General features: G+C 43.7%; 1 protein-coding gene across 4 annotated transcripts in view; it reads right to left on the reverse strand.

Moving 5' to 3' along the window:
* SPEF2 (sperm flagellar 2) overlaps positions 1-17,879 on the reverse strand; it is a 100,110-nt gene that overhangs the window by 47,376 nt on the left and 34,855 nt on the right. For 3 of the 4 annotated variants that reach the window (XM_083465656.1, XM_083465655.1, XM_083465653.1), the window contains exons 13-23: positions 16,465-16,561; positions 14,286-14,362; positions 11,356-11,459; positions 9,181-9,434; positions 7,845-7,947; positions 6,613-6,770; positions 5,182-5,343; positions 2,772-2,852; positions 2,311-2,447; positions 946-1,073; positions 708-846 (exon numbers count right to left, since the gene is read on the reverse strand). In XM_083465656.1, the coding sequence (XP_083321782.1) occupies positions 708-846; positions 946-1,073; positions 2,311-2,447; positions 2,772-2,852; positions 5,182-5,343; positions 6,613-6,770; positions 7,845-7,947; positions 9,181-9,434; positions 11,356-11,459; positions 14,286-14,362; positions 16,465-16,561 (1,440 nt within the window). The remainder of the gene's footprint in view (positions 1-707; positions 847-945; positions 1,074-2,310; positions 2,448-2,771; positions 2,853-5,181; positions 5,344-6,612; positions 6,771-7,844; positions 7,948-9,180; positions 9,435-11,355; positions 11,460-14,285; positions 14,363-16,464; positions 16,562-17,879) is intronic. The other variant, XM_083465654.1, reaches the window with a different exon arrangement.

Here is a 17,879-nt window from a genome sequence, read left to right on the forward strand (position 1 = left end):
AAAGAAGCCTCCAAAAATGTGTATATTGTGGGGAAAGTATACATAAAAATGCATATATTAATAAAATTAATGTACAATGCATTATAATAATTATACTATTAATGCATTATAGTATTCGGCAAAATTGCATACGAAAATGGATGCATTAGAGGAAATACACACTAAAATGCTTGCTAACTGGTTTTTACAATCCTCAAAAAAAGAAACTGATGCAGAAATGTGTCTGATTGAAATTCAGATTGGGAAGGTGAGAAACTGAGCAAAATCAAAATTGACAGATTTGCCTGCTCTCTATCCGATAAAACACTAGAGACTTCAAGAGTCAGGCCCTTGAGAATTGCAGTCTATTTTCTTTGCATTCTTGTTTACTCCAGGGCAAGATCCAGATCGACAAAGCTCAGCAAGTGATCCAAGAAGAAGAAGAAAAAGAAGATGAGTTTGGATTTGATATCCCGCTTTATCACTACCCGAAGGAGTCTCAAAGCGGCTAACACTCTCCTTTCCCTTCCTCCTCCACAACAAACATTCTGTGAGGTGAGTGGGGCTGAGAGACTTCAGAGAAGTGTGACTAGCCCAATGTCACCCAGCAGCTGCATGTGGAGGAGTGGGGAAGCGAACCCGGTTCACCAGATTACGAGTCTACTGCTCTTAACCACTACACCACACTGGCTCTCCAACACTTTCCAACACTTTCAGATGCCACTTACAGTAACCCTTTGATGCAGCTCTTCTTTTGTTTCATCGTCTTCCCACAGGTCATCAGCCACTGAGTTATAATCGGCTTGCCACTGAGTCACAAACTCCTGTTTGTGGTCGGGGCGTGTTAAGAATTCCCTGAAATGATTTCTGTGCACAACAAAATGAGAAGAAGCCAAAGGTTCAACAAATGAAAGATGGTGGCAGGAACAGTGCATATCATTGAGTCATAAAATCCCCTTGGCTTACCTAGCATGTGACAGATAATGAATGATGACATGCTGTTCACCTCTGAGGCATCGAAGTGTGGCTTTGATGTTATTCTTATAGGTTTTCTCCACCGTTTCCCAATAAGGAACTAAAAATTCAGGCACCTCCTGTTAAGTTTTAAAAGACATTGGTTTTATGTGCCGACCAATGGGCTGCCTAACTAAAATGCTGTCAGGAAGGGGGTATATTAAGTTATTGCACCATAAGTTATTGAAGGAGCGTCTCCACCCCCATCGTTCCGCCCGGATGCTGAGGTCCAGCGCCGAGGGCCTTCTGGCGGTTCCCTCATTGCGAGAAGCAAAGCTACAGGGAACCAGGCAAAGGGCCTTCTCGGTAGTGGCGCCCGCCCTGTGGAACGCCCTCCCATCAGATGTCAAAGCGATAAACAACTACCTGACATTCAGAAGACATCTGAAGGCAGCCCTGTTCAGGGAAGTTTTTAATATGTGACATTTTAGTGTATTTTTCATCTTTGTTGGAAGCCGCCCAGAGTGGCTGGGGAAACCCAGCCAGATGGGCGGGGTACAAATAATAAATTAATAATAATAATAATAATAATTATTATTATTATTATTATTATTATTATTATTATTATTCTACCTTTTTATTTTATTTTGTTCTCCTACCTCAACTTCCATGCCTTCTTGCCATGTCATTGCTGATACTATGCTTGACACAGCCACCTTCTTGGCAAGAGCCAGTGTCATGCTATAGGCAAAGTATTATGAATGGAAAGGGAATGCCCTCATTTCAAATCTCCAAGCCCACTGGGTGGCCTTGAGCCAATTTCTGTCTTTCAGTAAACTATCTCAAATGGTGTTATGGAGGATATATGACTAAACGCCTTGGAAATTGGGCAGGAGGATACTAATAACAATCCTTTTACTTATTTTGCACTTTTAAAATTCCTCCTCCTAACTCAAATCCTTAACCACCATGGATGGGATTCATCTAACAAGCCTCATCTTGTGCAATGGGGCTTTATCTGCCCCCCCAAATTGGCCCAGGGGGAGCTAGGAGAAACCCCAGAAAAGCACACAGGGGGAGGAAAGGAGAATCGTTCCATCTGACAAGCTGAAATGCTTATGCTGACAGAACATCTGTTGTAGCTTGACATTAAATCCAACCCAATAACTTCGCTTTAAGACTTTTCTTGCCTTCTACAGCAACCTATGGGGAGGCTGCAGTGCATACGACTCTCCCTATCTCAAGAATTGGCCAACCAGTTTTGCAAAAACAAAACAAAATGCCTTTTCCATTGGAAGCCATTCAAAACATCAAGGCAAAGGTGAGGGTGGGGAAGGAAGACCACCATAATGTAATGCTGATTTTGGACTGCCATACTTGAGGAAGTGGTTCATCAACGTAAACCCATTCATCTGATCCTGGTTTAATTCGAGGTAGCTCTACAGGAGGGGGAGGCGGTACATCTTCAGCTGAAGCTGGAGCGGTCTTCCCTTTCTCTTTCCCTCGTGGAGTGCCTTAAATATAAACGCACCGTTAACATTTGGGAAAGTATTTTACCTAGGAATACTTTAATAAGTTGTGAGTAACAAACGTTGGTTGATTTCCCTGAATGCCTTTGATTGATGGACATTTTATGAGTATATTATTTATCATTCAGGTCAGGCTTCAGGCTTGAGAATGTCTTCCTCTTCCCTTTGCCAACCAAAATGTTTCCCCTGCCTAATCAAAACTTGCCAAGATGCTTTTGGAGGAAGAGGAGAAAGTGAAAGTGAAAGCAGCCGTCTTTTGTGGCTGTCAGCAAAACAGTGCTGTAAAAATTAAATAAACCCATACTTTACCTGGTTTACCTTCTTTTCCTTTGTCTCCTTTATCTTTCTTTCCTTTTTTACCCTTCTTAGGTGTCTCTCCTGGGGGGGACTCTGTAGAGAAATTCCATATGTATCAGACAAACATTCTGGCACATGGTAACTGAGCCATGTCAGTGCAGAACCACACTTCTATGGAGGGGTGGAGAGGGATGGGAGAGGGGTTTGTTTGGAAGTGGAAACCCCCATGCTCTGGCTTTGAAAACACGATGCTAGCCATTATGAGCCAAGACCAATTTCAAATTTCACCTTCGCTTGTGATGCTCAGCTTCTCTCACCTGCCTGCTTCCCTCCCACTGTCTGCTTTTCACACTTTTACAAACTGCAGGAGGGTGGTGGCGGCAGAGGAGGAGGGACAGCAGCCACTGAAGCTAAGGTTGAAGGCTGCTTCTAAGCTACTTCAGCACATGTGAACTCTAAAAAGTGTAGCTTTCCTCCCCCTATTCCTCATTGAGCAAGAGGAATAGAAAGCTATAGTCCCCACCCCAGGTTAACCCAATGGCTGTTAATCCTAAACCGGGGGCGGGGGGACGGACGGGATGGGACATGTGGCTTGCCAGCTGCTATTGAACTCTCAGTTCCCATCAGCCCCTGCCAACATGGTAAATGACCAGGGATGGTGGGAGCTGTAGTCCAACAGCATATGGAGGAACATAGGAATAAAAGAAGCTTCCTAACTAGTCCATCCAGCTCATTATTGTCTCCACTGACTCCAGGGGTTCTGGCAGGGGACATGCCCAACCCTAGCTACAGATGTCAGGGATTCAATCTGGGATCTCCTGCATACAAAGGAGATGCTCTACCACTGGGTTATGGCCTTTTCCATAGGACCACAGGTGTCCCCAACTTCCTCCAGTCCTAAGGAGTTCCTCACTCTGAAGTGAAGACTTCTGAGCATGTTCAGAGCATGCATTGGTAACTTGGGAAATTGCAGGTCTTTATTTTGAAACTCCACTCCCCAAAGTTTCTTTTGAGAATGGAATGTCTGTGCATGCTCAGAAGGCTTTTGCAAGTCTTCTATAAGACCATTTCTCCTCCTACCCCGCCACCACTTCAGAAATTTGATGTGTTTGAGAAAGTGTGTGTATATGAAGCTGTTTCAACACACAGCTCTGGCTCACATTTAGCGCTCCAGATCTCTAAACATGGTTATGAGATCAGGAGCAGGCTGTGAGATTAAGGGCACCTTTGCCTCTTTCACAATCATCTGCTCCGAAACTTCCCGCAATGCCTTAACTATGAGTTACATCTGCCCCAACTTTCACAAGGGTTAACAACAACCGGGGTCTGAAAGCAGAGCATGATGCTAATTTGCAAACCCCGATTAAGAGGTAATCTTGTCAGGGCTGGTGCAGATGTAGCCCTAGAGCTCAGCCAAAGGTTCTCAGCAGAACCTTCGCCCTTAATAATGGAGAAGGCATTTCCCACAAAATCACACCCTTCCCCTAACTAAGGCTGTTGGGGCGGGGGTAGGGAAGGCCAGTGGGAAGAGGCACAAGAGAAGGCAGGGGTTGGGGGGGCAGGAGGAAATGTCTTGGCAGCTTACTCCAAACCTCTTAGTCACAGTAAGAGACCAGGAAAATGTCAGCCATAACAGGCCACAAAGAAACATTGTCCATACTCAAGCATATCATACACTTGGCTACAGCAGGGAAAGTCATTCAAATGGATTTGGTCCAATGGCTACTTACATGTGAACTGCTTGTTTTTGCTCAGCTTAATTATAGAAAGAGATACTCAACTAACTTATGCTGAGAGTAAACCTGCTGAAATCGAATCAAAACACGTGCAGAATAAACGTCGCTAGACTTACAGAATCTCTTTTGGTTCTCCCCCAAATTCATTGATTTCTACTCCAAGCATGACTTAAGATTTTGCACCTGTGCTTGTTATATCTGTGACATTTAGAGCCTGTTTGTTGCACTTACAAGAATATATTAACAGACCAGTCACATGATCTATAAGGTCAGTAGAGGTAAAATATTACATCAGTTCAAGTAGAGCTCACTAAACTTTCATCCGCCCTGAAATCCTTCACAGTCTTTTGCTTAGGAAGGAGCTCCCAGATGAGCTTCAACTTCAGCAGCAGGCAGAATTTCAGAGGCAAATAGTTTCAAAACGAGGGGTGGAATACCTCAGAAAGGGTTTCCACACCCCTATGTTGCCCCTGGAGTGAAATTCAAACTGAAAGGAAGTTATTCTGTAGGCTAAATAGCTGAGGAATTTGCAGAAAAGACCAGCAGAATTTCTTTTGCATGTGTGCAAATAAAGAAAGAAGTTGCAGTTTGTCACTTTTTTTTTTTAAAAAAAGAGTTCTCAGCTCATTTTACGGTTCCTGAATTCACGATTGATTTACAGTGTATTTATATGATTCACCACCAACCTTTAGGTGCCGCAGGTGGCGGCTCCAGCACTTCTGGAGAGGGAGCAGGGGCAGGTTCCTCCACCTTTTCTACTGTGACTGCCGGAACCTCTTCTTGTGGCAAAGGCTTGGCAGCTTCTAGTGCTTGCAGTCTTTCAGCTTCTCTCTTTTCCTCTTCTTTTCCTTCAGCAGCAAAACACATACAAATCAACAACAAACCCGTACATCGTTATCTCTCTGCCACATTGCTGGTGCGCAACTTGAGAAAGTTACTCCCCAGGATGTCCCAGACAATGGATACAATGCATAAACTCCAAGGATTTGCTCACTGCTGGATTACTGCAATGCACTCCACCACAGGGCTGCCCTTGAAGATGGTCTGGAATGCAGCCGCCCATTCATTAAGCAGGGTAACAGAGTGGGATTGCGTCACACTGAATCCGCATGCATTGTGGGATCTCTGGCAATTCAGGTTTTGGGGGTTAATACTAAAAGCCCTGAGTGGCTTGAGGTACAGTTACCTGCAAGAGCCCCTCCCCTAATACCCGATGGCTTGAGTTTTAAAATACGGGGGATGGGGAACATTGCTCCATTTGCAGTGGTAACAGAAGACGTGGCCTTCTTTGTGGTGGCTTCATGGAACTCCCTCTTGATTGAGTTGTGCTTGTCTGCAGCACTGACATCCTTCCACCAACATTTAAAAGCACCCTTGTTTATTCATGCCTTTGGTGAGGGGGAAATGGTGTGTGAATAGCCAGCTGATTTTCCCTGCTGCATGGGTATTGTGTATTTAACCCTTTTTAATCAATCAATCAATCAATCAATCAATCATCTTGGTACACCTTGCATAAATCAAATTATGAACTATTTATAGGGATGGATGAATCTTTCACTTTCAGTTCTTCTTAACTTCTCATTCTTCTAATCTTAAGTTAAATTCTCCAAATTTCTGCATCAATTTGCATTTTTTTTAAAGTCCTCATGAAATTCTGTAAGTGAATTTCTCCTAATGTACACATTTTTGTATGCAATTTTGCTTAATTTTGGCAAAGCAATCTCTCCTAGCATAATTCATCCTTGTTTCCTTTTCACTATTTTATGTGCACTCCATCCTAGTATATGCATTTTTGTGTATATTGCTTGGCAAACTGTGGTGCAAAATTCAGAGAAAAATGGCTGTGTTTCAGTTCATTTATTGTTTCAGAAACAGCAAATTAGGTGGGCTTGCCTTTAAATGAAAACTGATTTGAATTTCTTCTTTGCCCCCAGCTAGTTACAGCCCAAAGGTCTGGGGAAGTAAAGATATGAGGGAAGGGTATTCATTGCCACACTGTGGACTATTTCTTTATCCCATTACATGAAAAAATTCAGTCAGATTATTGAAAGCCCTTTAAATATGTACATATTTGTATTTGTAAACATTCATATAAGCATGGGAATAGCATTACTTACTTTTATTTTGGATTTTAACTATTTCTTCCGTTATAATTTCTTTTACCCTTTGACACATAAGATTCTCCTCTGTCTCTGCATTGACCTTTATCAATATATTTTGCTGCTCAGAATACCAGTTTTCTAGCTTGGGCCATGTCTCCAGGAAACCTATAATTCTGTGAAATCAGAATCACACACAAATCAGGTATTAGAGAAGCTTTCAAAATCCCAAAATAAAAATAATAATAATAATGACTTAATGCCTATTGATAGTTCCAGCAGAATGTCCCTAAAACACTGGGGGGAATGGCATATTATCAGATTCCTCATTTGGCATTTATCTACTAGTTCTGTGGATTCTGATGTTCATCCAGGAAGTTGGGCCAAGTACAATTTCTCTGCCTAAAGTCTGGGAGCTTAGAATCATAGAATCATAGAATCATAGAGTTGGAAGAGACCACAAGGGTCATCGAGTCCAACCCCCTGCCAAGCAGGAAACACCATCAGAGCACTCCTGGCTGAGAGTGGACTTCAAGCTGGTTCTCTCTAGTCCTAGTCTGATACTTTGCTCACTATACCACACAGGGGCTGTTTACTCATTTTGTTCCATGGGCAAGAGAGGAGGCAAAGTGTCAAGCCAAAATAACACACAATTTAAGCAGCCGGGCAAGTTTGGGAGAAGGGCCAGGTGGCGAGGGTGGATTACGTATGCCGTGGAGAAAGTAGAACCTAGGACCATGCAGTGAAGCTGAATATTGGACAATTTGGGACAGGCAAACGTAAGTACTACTTCAACACAGCACAGTTAAATAATGGCAGGGATAGTCACTGTGGTGCCTTATAGAAGTTTTCAGACTAGAATTCCCATAATTTGTGGCTACTGGCCATAAGGACAAGAGCTGACTAGCATTGATGGGAGCTGTGGTCCAACAACATATGAAGGGCACCATGTTGACTACCTCTGAACTATAGGATCCACTCCCATGGTGATGGCCATTATCTTAGGTGGCTTTCAAAGACTGTATAAATTTGTGGAGGATAGGGCTATGCTCCACCACTAGAGTCTAAGGAAATATGCCTCAGTATACCAGTTGAGGAGACTCATAACTGGGGAGATCCTACAGCACTTAGGTCCTGCCTTCAGGCTTCCCACAGGTCTCTAGTTGGCAGCTGTGAGAACAGGACGTTACACTAAATGGACCTTTAGTCTAAATCTGACAGGACTCTCATATTGACTGTAACTGACTCACCTGTGCTGCATCTGGCTCCTCACAGAATCATCTTTTCCTGCGTCATGGAATTGAACTTCTGAAACTTGATCACCTTCTCCTAGCCTGCCCTGATGGGAGTCGGCTGTTCAGCAAAATATATAAAAAAATAACAATTTTGGGAAGGAAATTTCCAGGGAGAATGCTTCGATAGTACATGGTTTAAGGCAAGAGTGGGGAAACTTTTTCAGACAAAACTAGCCCACTGAGGAACGTTGATGAGCAAGGTATTGGCATGCTGCGCGGGGGGGGGGGCGACACCCACCCACCCCAGTGTTTACAAAAGAGCAGAGAGAGAGAGAGAGAGAGAGAGAGAGAGAGAGAGAAAGAAAGAAAGAAAGCCTAAGGCAGGAATGAGGAACCTTATGCACCTCAAGGGCAACATTCCCTTGTAAGCAACATCCCACAAGCAGTGGTGGGTGAGGCCAGAGACAAAAGTGGGTGCAACAGATGTGACTCTTAGAATGGATTATGTCAGGGGTCAGCCCACAGAGGCCATTTAACCGGCCCACAAGCTGCCCCAGAACTTAGCTGCCCGCTCAGCAAGTCCCGGCACACTGTGCTAAACCGGTGCAGGGACTTGCTTCCACGGCGCCGGAAATCGCATCTGCGTAGACGCCGAAAATCGTGGGCGCGAAGGATCTCCGCAGAACCGATCTGGCCCAGGCAAGGTAAACCTTGCTGTCCCCTGGATTATGTTCCAGCTGTGTAATGCGGGGGAGAGCCTAGGTGGGGTAAAATTGAGTGTATTGAAAGAATGCATGGCTGGCTGGCTGGCTGGCTGGCTGGCTGGCACAATGAACAGGACACTCTTTTTGAGATGTGAGGATATACTGCAACATTTGTTACAGGTCCCACTGGGAGGTAAGATTTTTGGAGTGCATTTGCTGTCTGTTCCAGTGGTTCACAAACTTCCCGTGCACACCCCACAGATAGAGGAGGAGCTAGTTGTGCACCCGGGGGCGGGGCTAGCATCCCAGGGGGGGTGCTGCCTGAGGCAAGCATTCCAGGGGGGTGATACAGTGATGTCACACACCCCCTGGGTGACACCTGATGCGGGCTGCACTTACCGCACCCCCCTTCCTCCGCCAGTGCCCACAGATGGCTTGAAAATTGGTGAGGGTCTTGGTTGATCCATATGAATATCTAATGCCATGGGTGTGCCATCTCCTGTCTTCAGCCACAAACCTACAGACAAAGCCGTAACCACAAATCCACAGGCAATAGGCCATTGTGCAATAGTAGCAATTAGCACAGTTATGTGAATCTGTCAGTACGGGTTTGTGCCTTAATCGCATGCATTGAACTTTAAACTTACGCTTGACCAATGCCACCCGGTTCAGCACAGTGTCGTCTGAAACGTCAAGCAACATAGCAAAGTCAAGAGCAGGTGGGTGCACAGCTGGCTCTTTTAGAGCTGATGGATCTGGAACCAACACAGGTTTAAAGTTTTTAGCCATTGCTTCTGTCTGGTCAGGATCTCGCCTTGTCAGTGCCTTTTCAAGCAGTTTGGCCTGGTTCAGTGTCATCGGAAATCCATCCAAGATCCAGCCGCTTTCTGGTGGCAGTCGGCTAAAGGAAAAGCAGAACCAACCTTAAGCACATTCGGAAGATTTTAACCATTGTTCCAGCACTCAAATAATTTTCCTCTGCCATTACATACTCCGGCTAGCATGGTTCTTTCAAACTCTATTAGATCCTAAAAGAGGCAGATTTAAATATTTCAAAAGAGTTCTAGAAGAATATAGACTGAAATAAAGATGTCTGAAAAGAAAAGGTGGGGCAGGAGAAAGAACATTTCAGCTGAGCCAAGGCTAAAAACAAACCACATGGAAAGACTACTGTTTTCTGCTGGGTGGTCTCCTGAACTGAATTTCATTCCATGAACACAGATGCCACACACCCAAATCAACTTCTTTGTCGACTCAGCATTGCCACATTTGTAGTGCTAGTCCAAATTTCTCTTTCTGGGAGTCTAATAGATTAGAAGAAATCTAATCTAGCAAAGTCTTTTGAATGGCTGGTATACATACAAAGGCAGAGGAGATTAAACTGATTCTGCAATCTCGTGCATAGAAAACTGCCTTCTTTCAGGTCCGATTCTTGGCCCAACTAGCCCAAACGAGGGTGCCTGCCCATGGCTTGTGCTCCCCATGCACAGCATGGTCAGCAGGTGTTTCTTCACCAGGACAAGATAACTGAAGAGTACAATCAACTATACACTTCAGTTACATTCACAAGATGATGAAAACATATTCTTGTGTCTCACACCAAGTGAGAGAATTGAACATGAGAAGGTGGCAAAGGCTATTTTTACTGTAGTCCATTGGCTATAACATTTTATACTTCGTATTCCTTAGAAATATGACCATTAAACCCAAATGAAGTACGGCTACGCTATACCCTGTTTCCTGAAAAGGGGTGTTACTAGGGTTACAAATAGACCATCCCCATATGGACATTGTGCACCTTGCAGGTAGACTAGAAGCTGGAGGCAGGGGTGGTGGTTAAGCAGCCTCTTACCACCAACACCCACTAGCAACCTCCCATGACTGCTTTTCAGAATGCCTTTTTAACCCATTACATACTCCGGCTAGCATGGTTCTTTCAAACTCTATGATTCCATGACAGCTTTTCCAAGAGCACTAATAGTTAACCACTGAACATATCTAAAGCACATTGGCTTCATTGTACAGGTACAAGAAACTGAAAGGGGTATTTAAAGGTCTTGTACCTGTACAACTTGCGATCTGCAAAGCTGAACGGATTCCACTAGGTACTCAGTAAACCTTTTGCTCTGGTTGCTTACTAGGGATGGCAAGCACCTAGGGGTGTTGTCAGGCACCTAGAAGGCCGCAATATTGGGCTGAAGGATTGCATTTGTCTTTGTGGGTCACAAATTGTGCATCTCCGTGCTAAAAAGACTCCACAAGATAGGCTCAACTACAGCTTTTGCCTATCAGAAAATAAGAATAACATAGGAATAAAAATCTAATAAATCTAGCTTCTCCAAAAATAACTGGTTGTGGTGTCTGCAATGCCCTGACGCCTCTTCACAGAAAACTCCCCCTGTCTAAATAGACAAGAGAAACCCCAAGAGAAAATCAAGAAAAAATTATAAACTGCATGGATTTTAATACAATGGACCCTTCCCTGGTATTTACACCAAGTATTTCAGGTCTGCTTAAAATCATGTAGAATTTTGCATGGATACATGCTCCTACCTTTTCTTTTAAGGGGTATGAGGAAAGATGAAAGCTTTTCAGTGAGCATTAACTGTAATGCTTTCTGATCTATATGTGCATGGCAAATAAGGTTGCTCTTCCTGGGGTGATGAATAGCATCTCCCTCTAGAAATAGGCTCAATTATTTTAATGAGTGGTTATTACCAGAGCAATTTACTCTTCATCGTAATGATGGCAAAGCCTGACCCTAACAACAGACACATTTAACCACATTTAAACAGAGTCATGCAGAGTCATCTATTCCATACCTAATAGCCTCCACCATGATGCCAACTAGCAATTCATCTGGAATGCTTTTTCCTTTCTTTAATAAGCTCTCTGCTGCTGCACCAAGCTGAGCGCGAATCGAAAGCTGTGGAATTTTATGGGAGAAATTTAAACAAGGAGAGGAAACCTTGGCAATTGTACATTAATTTGATTAGAGGAATAGAAACACACCTATTTGTAACTGAAGTTCTCTAACGTCAATAGAGAGCAAGACACTTCAATAGAGAGCAAGAGAGCAAGACCAGCCTGATGTCACTGAGGTTATTTCTAAACAACTTAAGGCCAAACTATATCTATTCCTATGGTTTGCACTTGCATGACTGGTTTTCCTTTTGAAAATAGCTTGTGAGGTGGGGGAGCCAAAGCAGAAAAATGGCATGGGGAGGAGCTTAGACCCTTTGACTCAGTTTTGATTCCTAGTCAGAATTGTTCCTGCCCTGCTTTTTCTATTCCCAGTCGGAAAAAATGTCCCCACTGACTGTATAAATCAGGGGTCAGCAACCTTTTTCAGCAGGGGGCTGGTCCACTGTCCCTCAGACCTTGTGGGGGGCCGGACTATATTTTGAAGGGGGAAAAATGAATGAATTCCTATGGCCCACAAATAACCCAGAGATGCATTTTAAATAAAAGCACACATTCCACTCATGTAAAAACACGCTGATTCCCGGACTGTCCGTGGGCTGGATTGAGAAGGTGATTGGGCTGCATCTGGCCCCCAGGCCTTAGGCTGCCTACCCCTGGTATAACTCCATGTTCTCCCAGGCCAGCCACTGACTATTCTCCACAAGAAAGGCTATAAAGACTTCATGTTAAGGCTGGAACTTTGCCTAGGAAATGATAGGTCTTTCATTGCTCTCTGCTTGTTTCCTGGTCCCGAACAATTAGCTCAGCACCCCCTGGTTTGGTTCCTACCCCTAGCTCAACTTCTGGCACCCATTCAATGACCATCTCCAGCTCACCTGAAAACAAAAATTATATGAAAACCAAGGGCCAAGCTACATGTGAGGTCAATCACATGCTTTGCCCGAGTGCAGGACTTTTCTTTTACTAATGGCCTGCACTGGAACCCTGGCTGAGGAGGAGGGTAGACAGGCTTCTACCTTTTGCCCCTCACTGCAGTTCAAATCTCCCCATGCCCACTATTTACCTGGGGAGAAGCTCCCATTAGTGTCAATGAAACTGTCAATGGAAACATATGATTAAGGCTGGGATCAAAAGTGCTACTTAGGCTGAAATGGCTTGCAATAGCAAAATATAATTGTTTTTCATATTTGAGCAGGAAAACAGTGCATGAGGGATTTTGAAATGTAAGTGGGTGGGGCAACCCATCTGCCAAGCACATGTCACAGAATGACACCATGTGATTGACAGGTGGGTAGTCATGCTAACCCAAGGGGGTGGGACCAGATAAAGATCTTGCCCATGAGCCAAAAAAGTTGCCCAGCCCTGACCTGGAGAAATGGACAATTAAAGGATGAGATACGGGTGAGTTCAGATATTCAGAAAACTCTGGGAAAGATTCTGGGTTAATTTGCTCTACCAGGGATGCAACGTGAGAACTTGGCACAGAGGTAGCGAACCTGTGGGCATCCCCATTTGGCCTATGAGGCCATTTCTTCCAGGCCACACCCTCCTATCCTGCACCTGATGTCATATATGTGTGGGACAGGTAAAGCCCCTTTCAAAATGCAGGGCACTTTAGAAAAGGCTTCTGAAAACAAATTTATGTGCACTATTGCTGAGCTAGGGGGACGCGGGTGGCGCTGTGGGTAAAACCTCAGCGCCTAGGACTTGCCGATTGCATGGTCGGCGGTTCGAATCCCCGTGGTGGGGTGCGCTCCCGTCGTTCGGTCCCAGCGCCTGCCAACCTAGCAGTTCGAAAGCACCCCCGGGTGCAAGTAGATAAATAGGGACCGCTTACCAGTGGGAAGGTAAACGGTGTTCCGTGTGCTGCGCTGGCTCGCCAGAGCAGCTTCCTCACGCTGGCCACGTGAGCCGGAAGTGTCTGCGGTCAGCGCTGGCTCCCGGCCTATAGAGTGAGATGAGCGCACAACCCTTGAGTCTGTCAAGACTGGCCCATACGGGCAGGGGTACCTTTACCTTTACCTATTGCTGAGCTACAGTCCCCAGCATAGTCAGCAAAACAAAGAAGGGTAGTGGTAAATTGTTGGGTGGCTTTTGTTTTGTAAATGAAACACTTGTCAAGACTAAAAAAACTACCGTATTATACGCTCTATAAGACGCACCACACCACAAGACGCACCTAGTTTTTGGAGGAGGAAAACAAGAAAAAAAATATTCTGAATCTCAGAAGCCAGAACAGCAAGAGGGATCACTGCACAGTGAAAGCAGCAATCCCTCTGCCTGTTTGGCTTCTGGGATAGCTGTGCAGCCTGCATTCACTCCATAAGACGCACACACATTTCCCCTTACTTTTTAGGAGAGAAAAAGTGAGTCTTATAGAGCAAAAAATACAGTAGTTTTATTAGAGAGTGCTTTTTGCAGAGGTATTGCCTCCTGAGGTGTTCACACTCAATCCCACGACTGAGTAAACAGAATTTGCAGGGATTTGTAGTACCTCAAAAACCTGCAGGGGGACAAATAAATGAGCCAAAACAAATTGTGTGTACACCACAGGCAATTTCTTTGCTCCCCATTTCTCCAACAAGATTGAAGTAGTTAATGCTGTAATAAAACACAGCATAAAACAAACATACTACTCCAAAAAAGCCCCACTCCAGATTCAAATGAATACTGTAAATAAACAACACCCGATCATTCAACAAATTCCAGCAGCACAAATGTAACACAGAAGTGAGCCAGCAAAAATATAAAGTCATGGATTTGTCAGGCTCAACCTTGTTATCTATATAGAAAGGAATTTTTTAATTAAAAAAAATCAAGTGCATACTTTGGATAGGTCATCCTCAACATCACTCATCTTCTCTTGTTCAATCATTTGAACGGAAGCTGATTGTTCCACAGGTTCTAGGAACAGCAAAATGAGTACAATTTTTAGATGACATTTATAGTATTAGCAATAGTCGATCAAACAAGCATTCACTGTGCTAGATCCTTACAATAGCCATGAGAAAAGGTCCTTTCAATAATTTTGCCAACAAAATCAATCCATTTCTCCAAAGTATGCTATAAAACCAAAGCCTTCTTCTGCATGACCTTATCTTCCAGCAATTAATGTGGAATTGACGCCTATTTGCAGTTTGGGGGAGTCCCTCATAATCATCTTTGATACTTTGGTAAAAAGGAAATTAATAAATCATTTGAATAAAGCAGCTAAAATTCCGAGCCCCACAAATATTTTGCTTTTTGTGGAAGTGTGATGTTCTGGAGTGAGAATCCTCTCCAACCTACTCCATTGTCCTGAGCGAGGTGTTTTGTAATATGGCTGCTGGTGTAAATGGTACACTTTTCCTCTTCACCTCACAAGTCTGTCCTTATGTGATGACTCATTATAAGCTACCCTAACTATTTTACAATCTTTCTTTCGTTTTACTTTTACGCCTGGGGTACTGCATTACTGAGTTACTGCATCATTGGTACAGCCTCTTTCCTTCCCTTGGGCAGCAGAATGTTTTGGTTGGTCCTGCGACAACCACACTGGAAGATAACCCACTTTGGAAGCCTGAAGAACTGGGTGCCCAGTTGCATCAGGAAAGCTCACACATTCCTGCTCAAGACCCTCCACAATCACTGCCAGTTGAAGCCCAAACCCGAAGGTACAATGTAAGTCTGGCAGCATGGGACATTGCATCTATGGGTCGCAGAAGGAAGATCCACAAACATAGCCAGGTAAGCTACAAAAACGGCGACTTGCTGCCTAGCAGTTCCAGTTAATGGCTGGACAGCTCCCTGCTGTTTTGCCATGCTGCTGGACAGCTCCACAAACTCAGAAGAAAAGCAGGGAATCTAAGCCACATAGCTGCTATTTTTCGCCCTGCTTGTACGTTTTGCTGTTCCCTTTTTGCCATGTACTGACAAACAACCCGTGTCAGCATGCCCATTGCAATGGGTCTGGCACCTGTAATTCATCATAAACTATGCCCACTCAGATGTACTCTAGGGAGTTCCCAGTTCTACTCTTTTTCTTCGTTCTGCCCTGTGCCCCAGATGCTAGAGAAAGGGTAGTGGGCCCTGGGGGGTGCCTGTCTGCCACACTGCAGGCTCAGTCAGTTGACAGTTATTGTCTCTTCCCAGGGAGCCTGGGATTTGCAGTTCCTTGAAGAGCTGATGCTATAACTCTCAAACTGAGAGCTTTTCTCAGCACCTTTCAAACCACATTACTAGAATTCTTACCGGGAAGCCGTCAGAAATAATTAACAGTGGTATATAATCAACAAGAAAAGATATTGATGGTGGGAATATATGCACCAAATGATAAAAAGGCAGACTTCTATCAAAAATTGGAAGATAAATTATTAAATTATAGTGATGAAAAAGATATAAAAATGGGAGACCTAAACGGAGTCATCTCGCTACCATTCTAGGTAGTCTTTTGTCCACTCAGAATGGTGGCATTCTAGGTAGTTTTTTCCCCACCCATGTTGCATGTTATTTCCACTGTAAACTGGCATTGATTATTTACTACAGTTAATTGTTCTTTGTTATGTGTTTATGTTGTAAATAAATTTAATAAAAAGACTACCTAGAATGTCATGGAGAAATGGATTGGGAAGTCCGGGGATGCTGGATAATAGTACTGTATGATGCATATATAAGTTGTAAAAATGCATGCCAATAATAATAATAATAATAATAATAATAATACATGCAACAGCTCGGCACCAAAAGGGCTGTTGCAAAGGCAGAACTCTAAAAGGAACAGGAATTGTTCCAAAATCTCTTGTCAGGAGTTGCAGCAACTGCTAGAGGCAAGGAAACAGTTCGAAAGGCAAGGACATTATTTTTTTGTGATCAACAAACCAGAAATAAGACAAAAATATGAAACCTTGCAAAGCACTGTAATCTTAAGTACAGAGCAAAATATAAGGCAAGCTTGTGTGTTTTTTTGCCATCTGACTTTCAGTGAGATTTAACAATATTTAAATCTTAATGGAGATTTTTATTTTTACCTTTACCTTCATTGACCTCAGGTGTCTCATCGACTTTCACATCCTGTAGTAAGTCATATGCTAATGTTATTGAAGCCCTGGAAGCTGCCTTCATGACCTTTTTGATAAAACAAGCAAACTCTCCATTAGCTTTTTATTTTCTTATTGTGACACAGGAGTAGGTATTTTTTTGGGGGGGGGTGATTAAAAGGAATAAATAAATAAATTTTATTCTCTAAACCAGACTTTCTCAACTGTAGGTCCCCAGATGTTGTTGAACTAGAACTCCCATCATCCCTAGTGAGAAGGGCCAGCAGTCAGGGATGATGGGAGTTGTAGTCCAACAACATCTGGGGACCCAATGCTGAGAAAGGCTGCTCTAAACAGGAGGCACAAATAGATAACTGAAAGCACTAGACTTCAAGAACTTACGTGGAGCCACTCTTTAGATTACTGCATACATTATTTCACTTACCAAAAAATGTGGCCTCTGTCCCAAAGCCCTGCCCCGACAACACCACTGATTCCACAAACACAACAAGAGACCTGCCAGATCAGATCAAAATTCCATCTTGTGCAGCAATTGGCTTCCCACACTGGCCAGAGAGACGAAGCTCACAAGCAGGGGACAAAGGAAGCAGACCTCCCCTGTTCTTTGTCCTGAGCATCAAACATGTTGTCTCTGGGCATAATTGCCATGACTAAGAGCTGCCTATAGAACTGACTTCCAAGAATTTGCCTCATTCCGTTACAAAGCAGCACAATCCTAACTATATGTGCTCAGAAGTATCAGTCCTGTTGAAACCAAACGGGGCTCACTCCCACCTAAGTGGAGTTAGGCTTCCATCCTAAATTGGTGACCAGCAACAAGCACTGTTCTGTTCCATTCCATACATTATGTGTTGTGTGAAAAACCACTTCATTTTGGATATCCTGAAGCTTCTATTTATCAGTTTCACAGGGTGACCATCAGTCCCGGCATAAGGAGACAAATGTCTCTAGGTGCTGTTTTTAATTCTATAAATCTCCACCGTGTCCTGTTTTGCTTGTCTGATAATCTTCAGCTTTGCTGCATATTGAAGGTACTGCAAACTCCATCTTAGTTTTGGTTGTCCTTTTCTGTTGGAGTTTCTGCCCTTTATTTCTACATTTCCAGCTCTCGGGTGGTAAGAGCTGTTCGACGGTGGAACGGACTACTTCAGAAGGTGGTGGACTTGGCCATTTAGATGCTCATCCGCCAGAGATTCTTAAGCAGCAATTCCTGCATTGCAGAGGGTTGGACTGGATGACAATTGGGGTCTATTCCAGTTCTACAATCATATGATTCTATGAATAACTTTCTTGCGTTGAGAACTACATACAGAATTATTGTACGGAGGATTCAAAACAGGACCACGTGATACATTTCTATTGCAAAAGGCCATTTAGCCTCAGAA

This window comes from Podarcis liolepis (genome assembly GCF_965112155.1).
Source record: "Podarcis liolepis genome assembly, chromosome: 11".
NCBI lineage: Eukaryota > Metazoa > Chordata > Lepidosauria > Squamata > Lacertidae > Podarcis > Podarcis liolepis.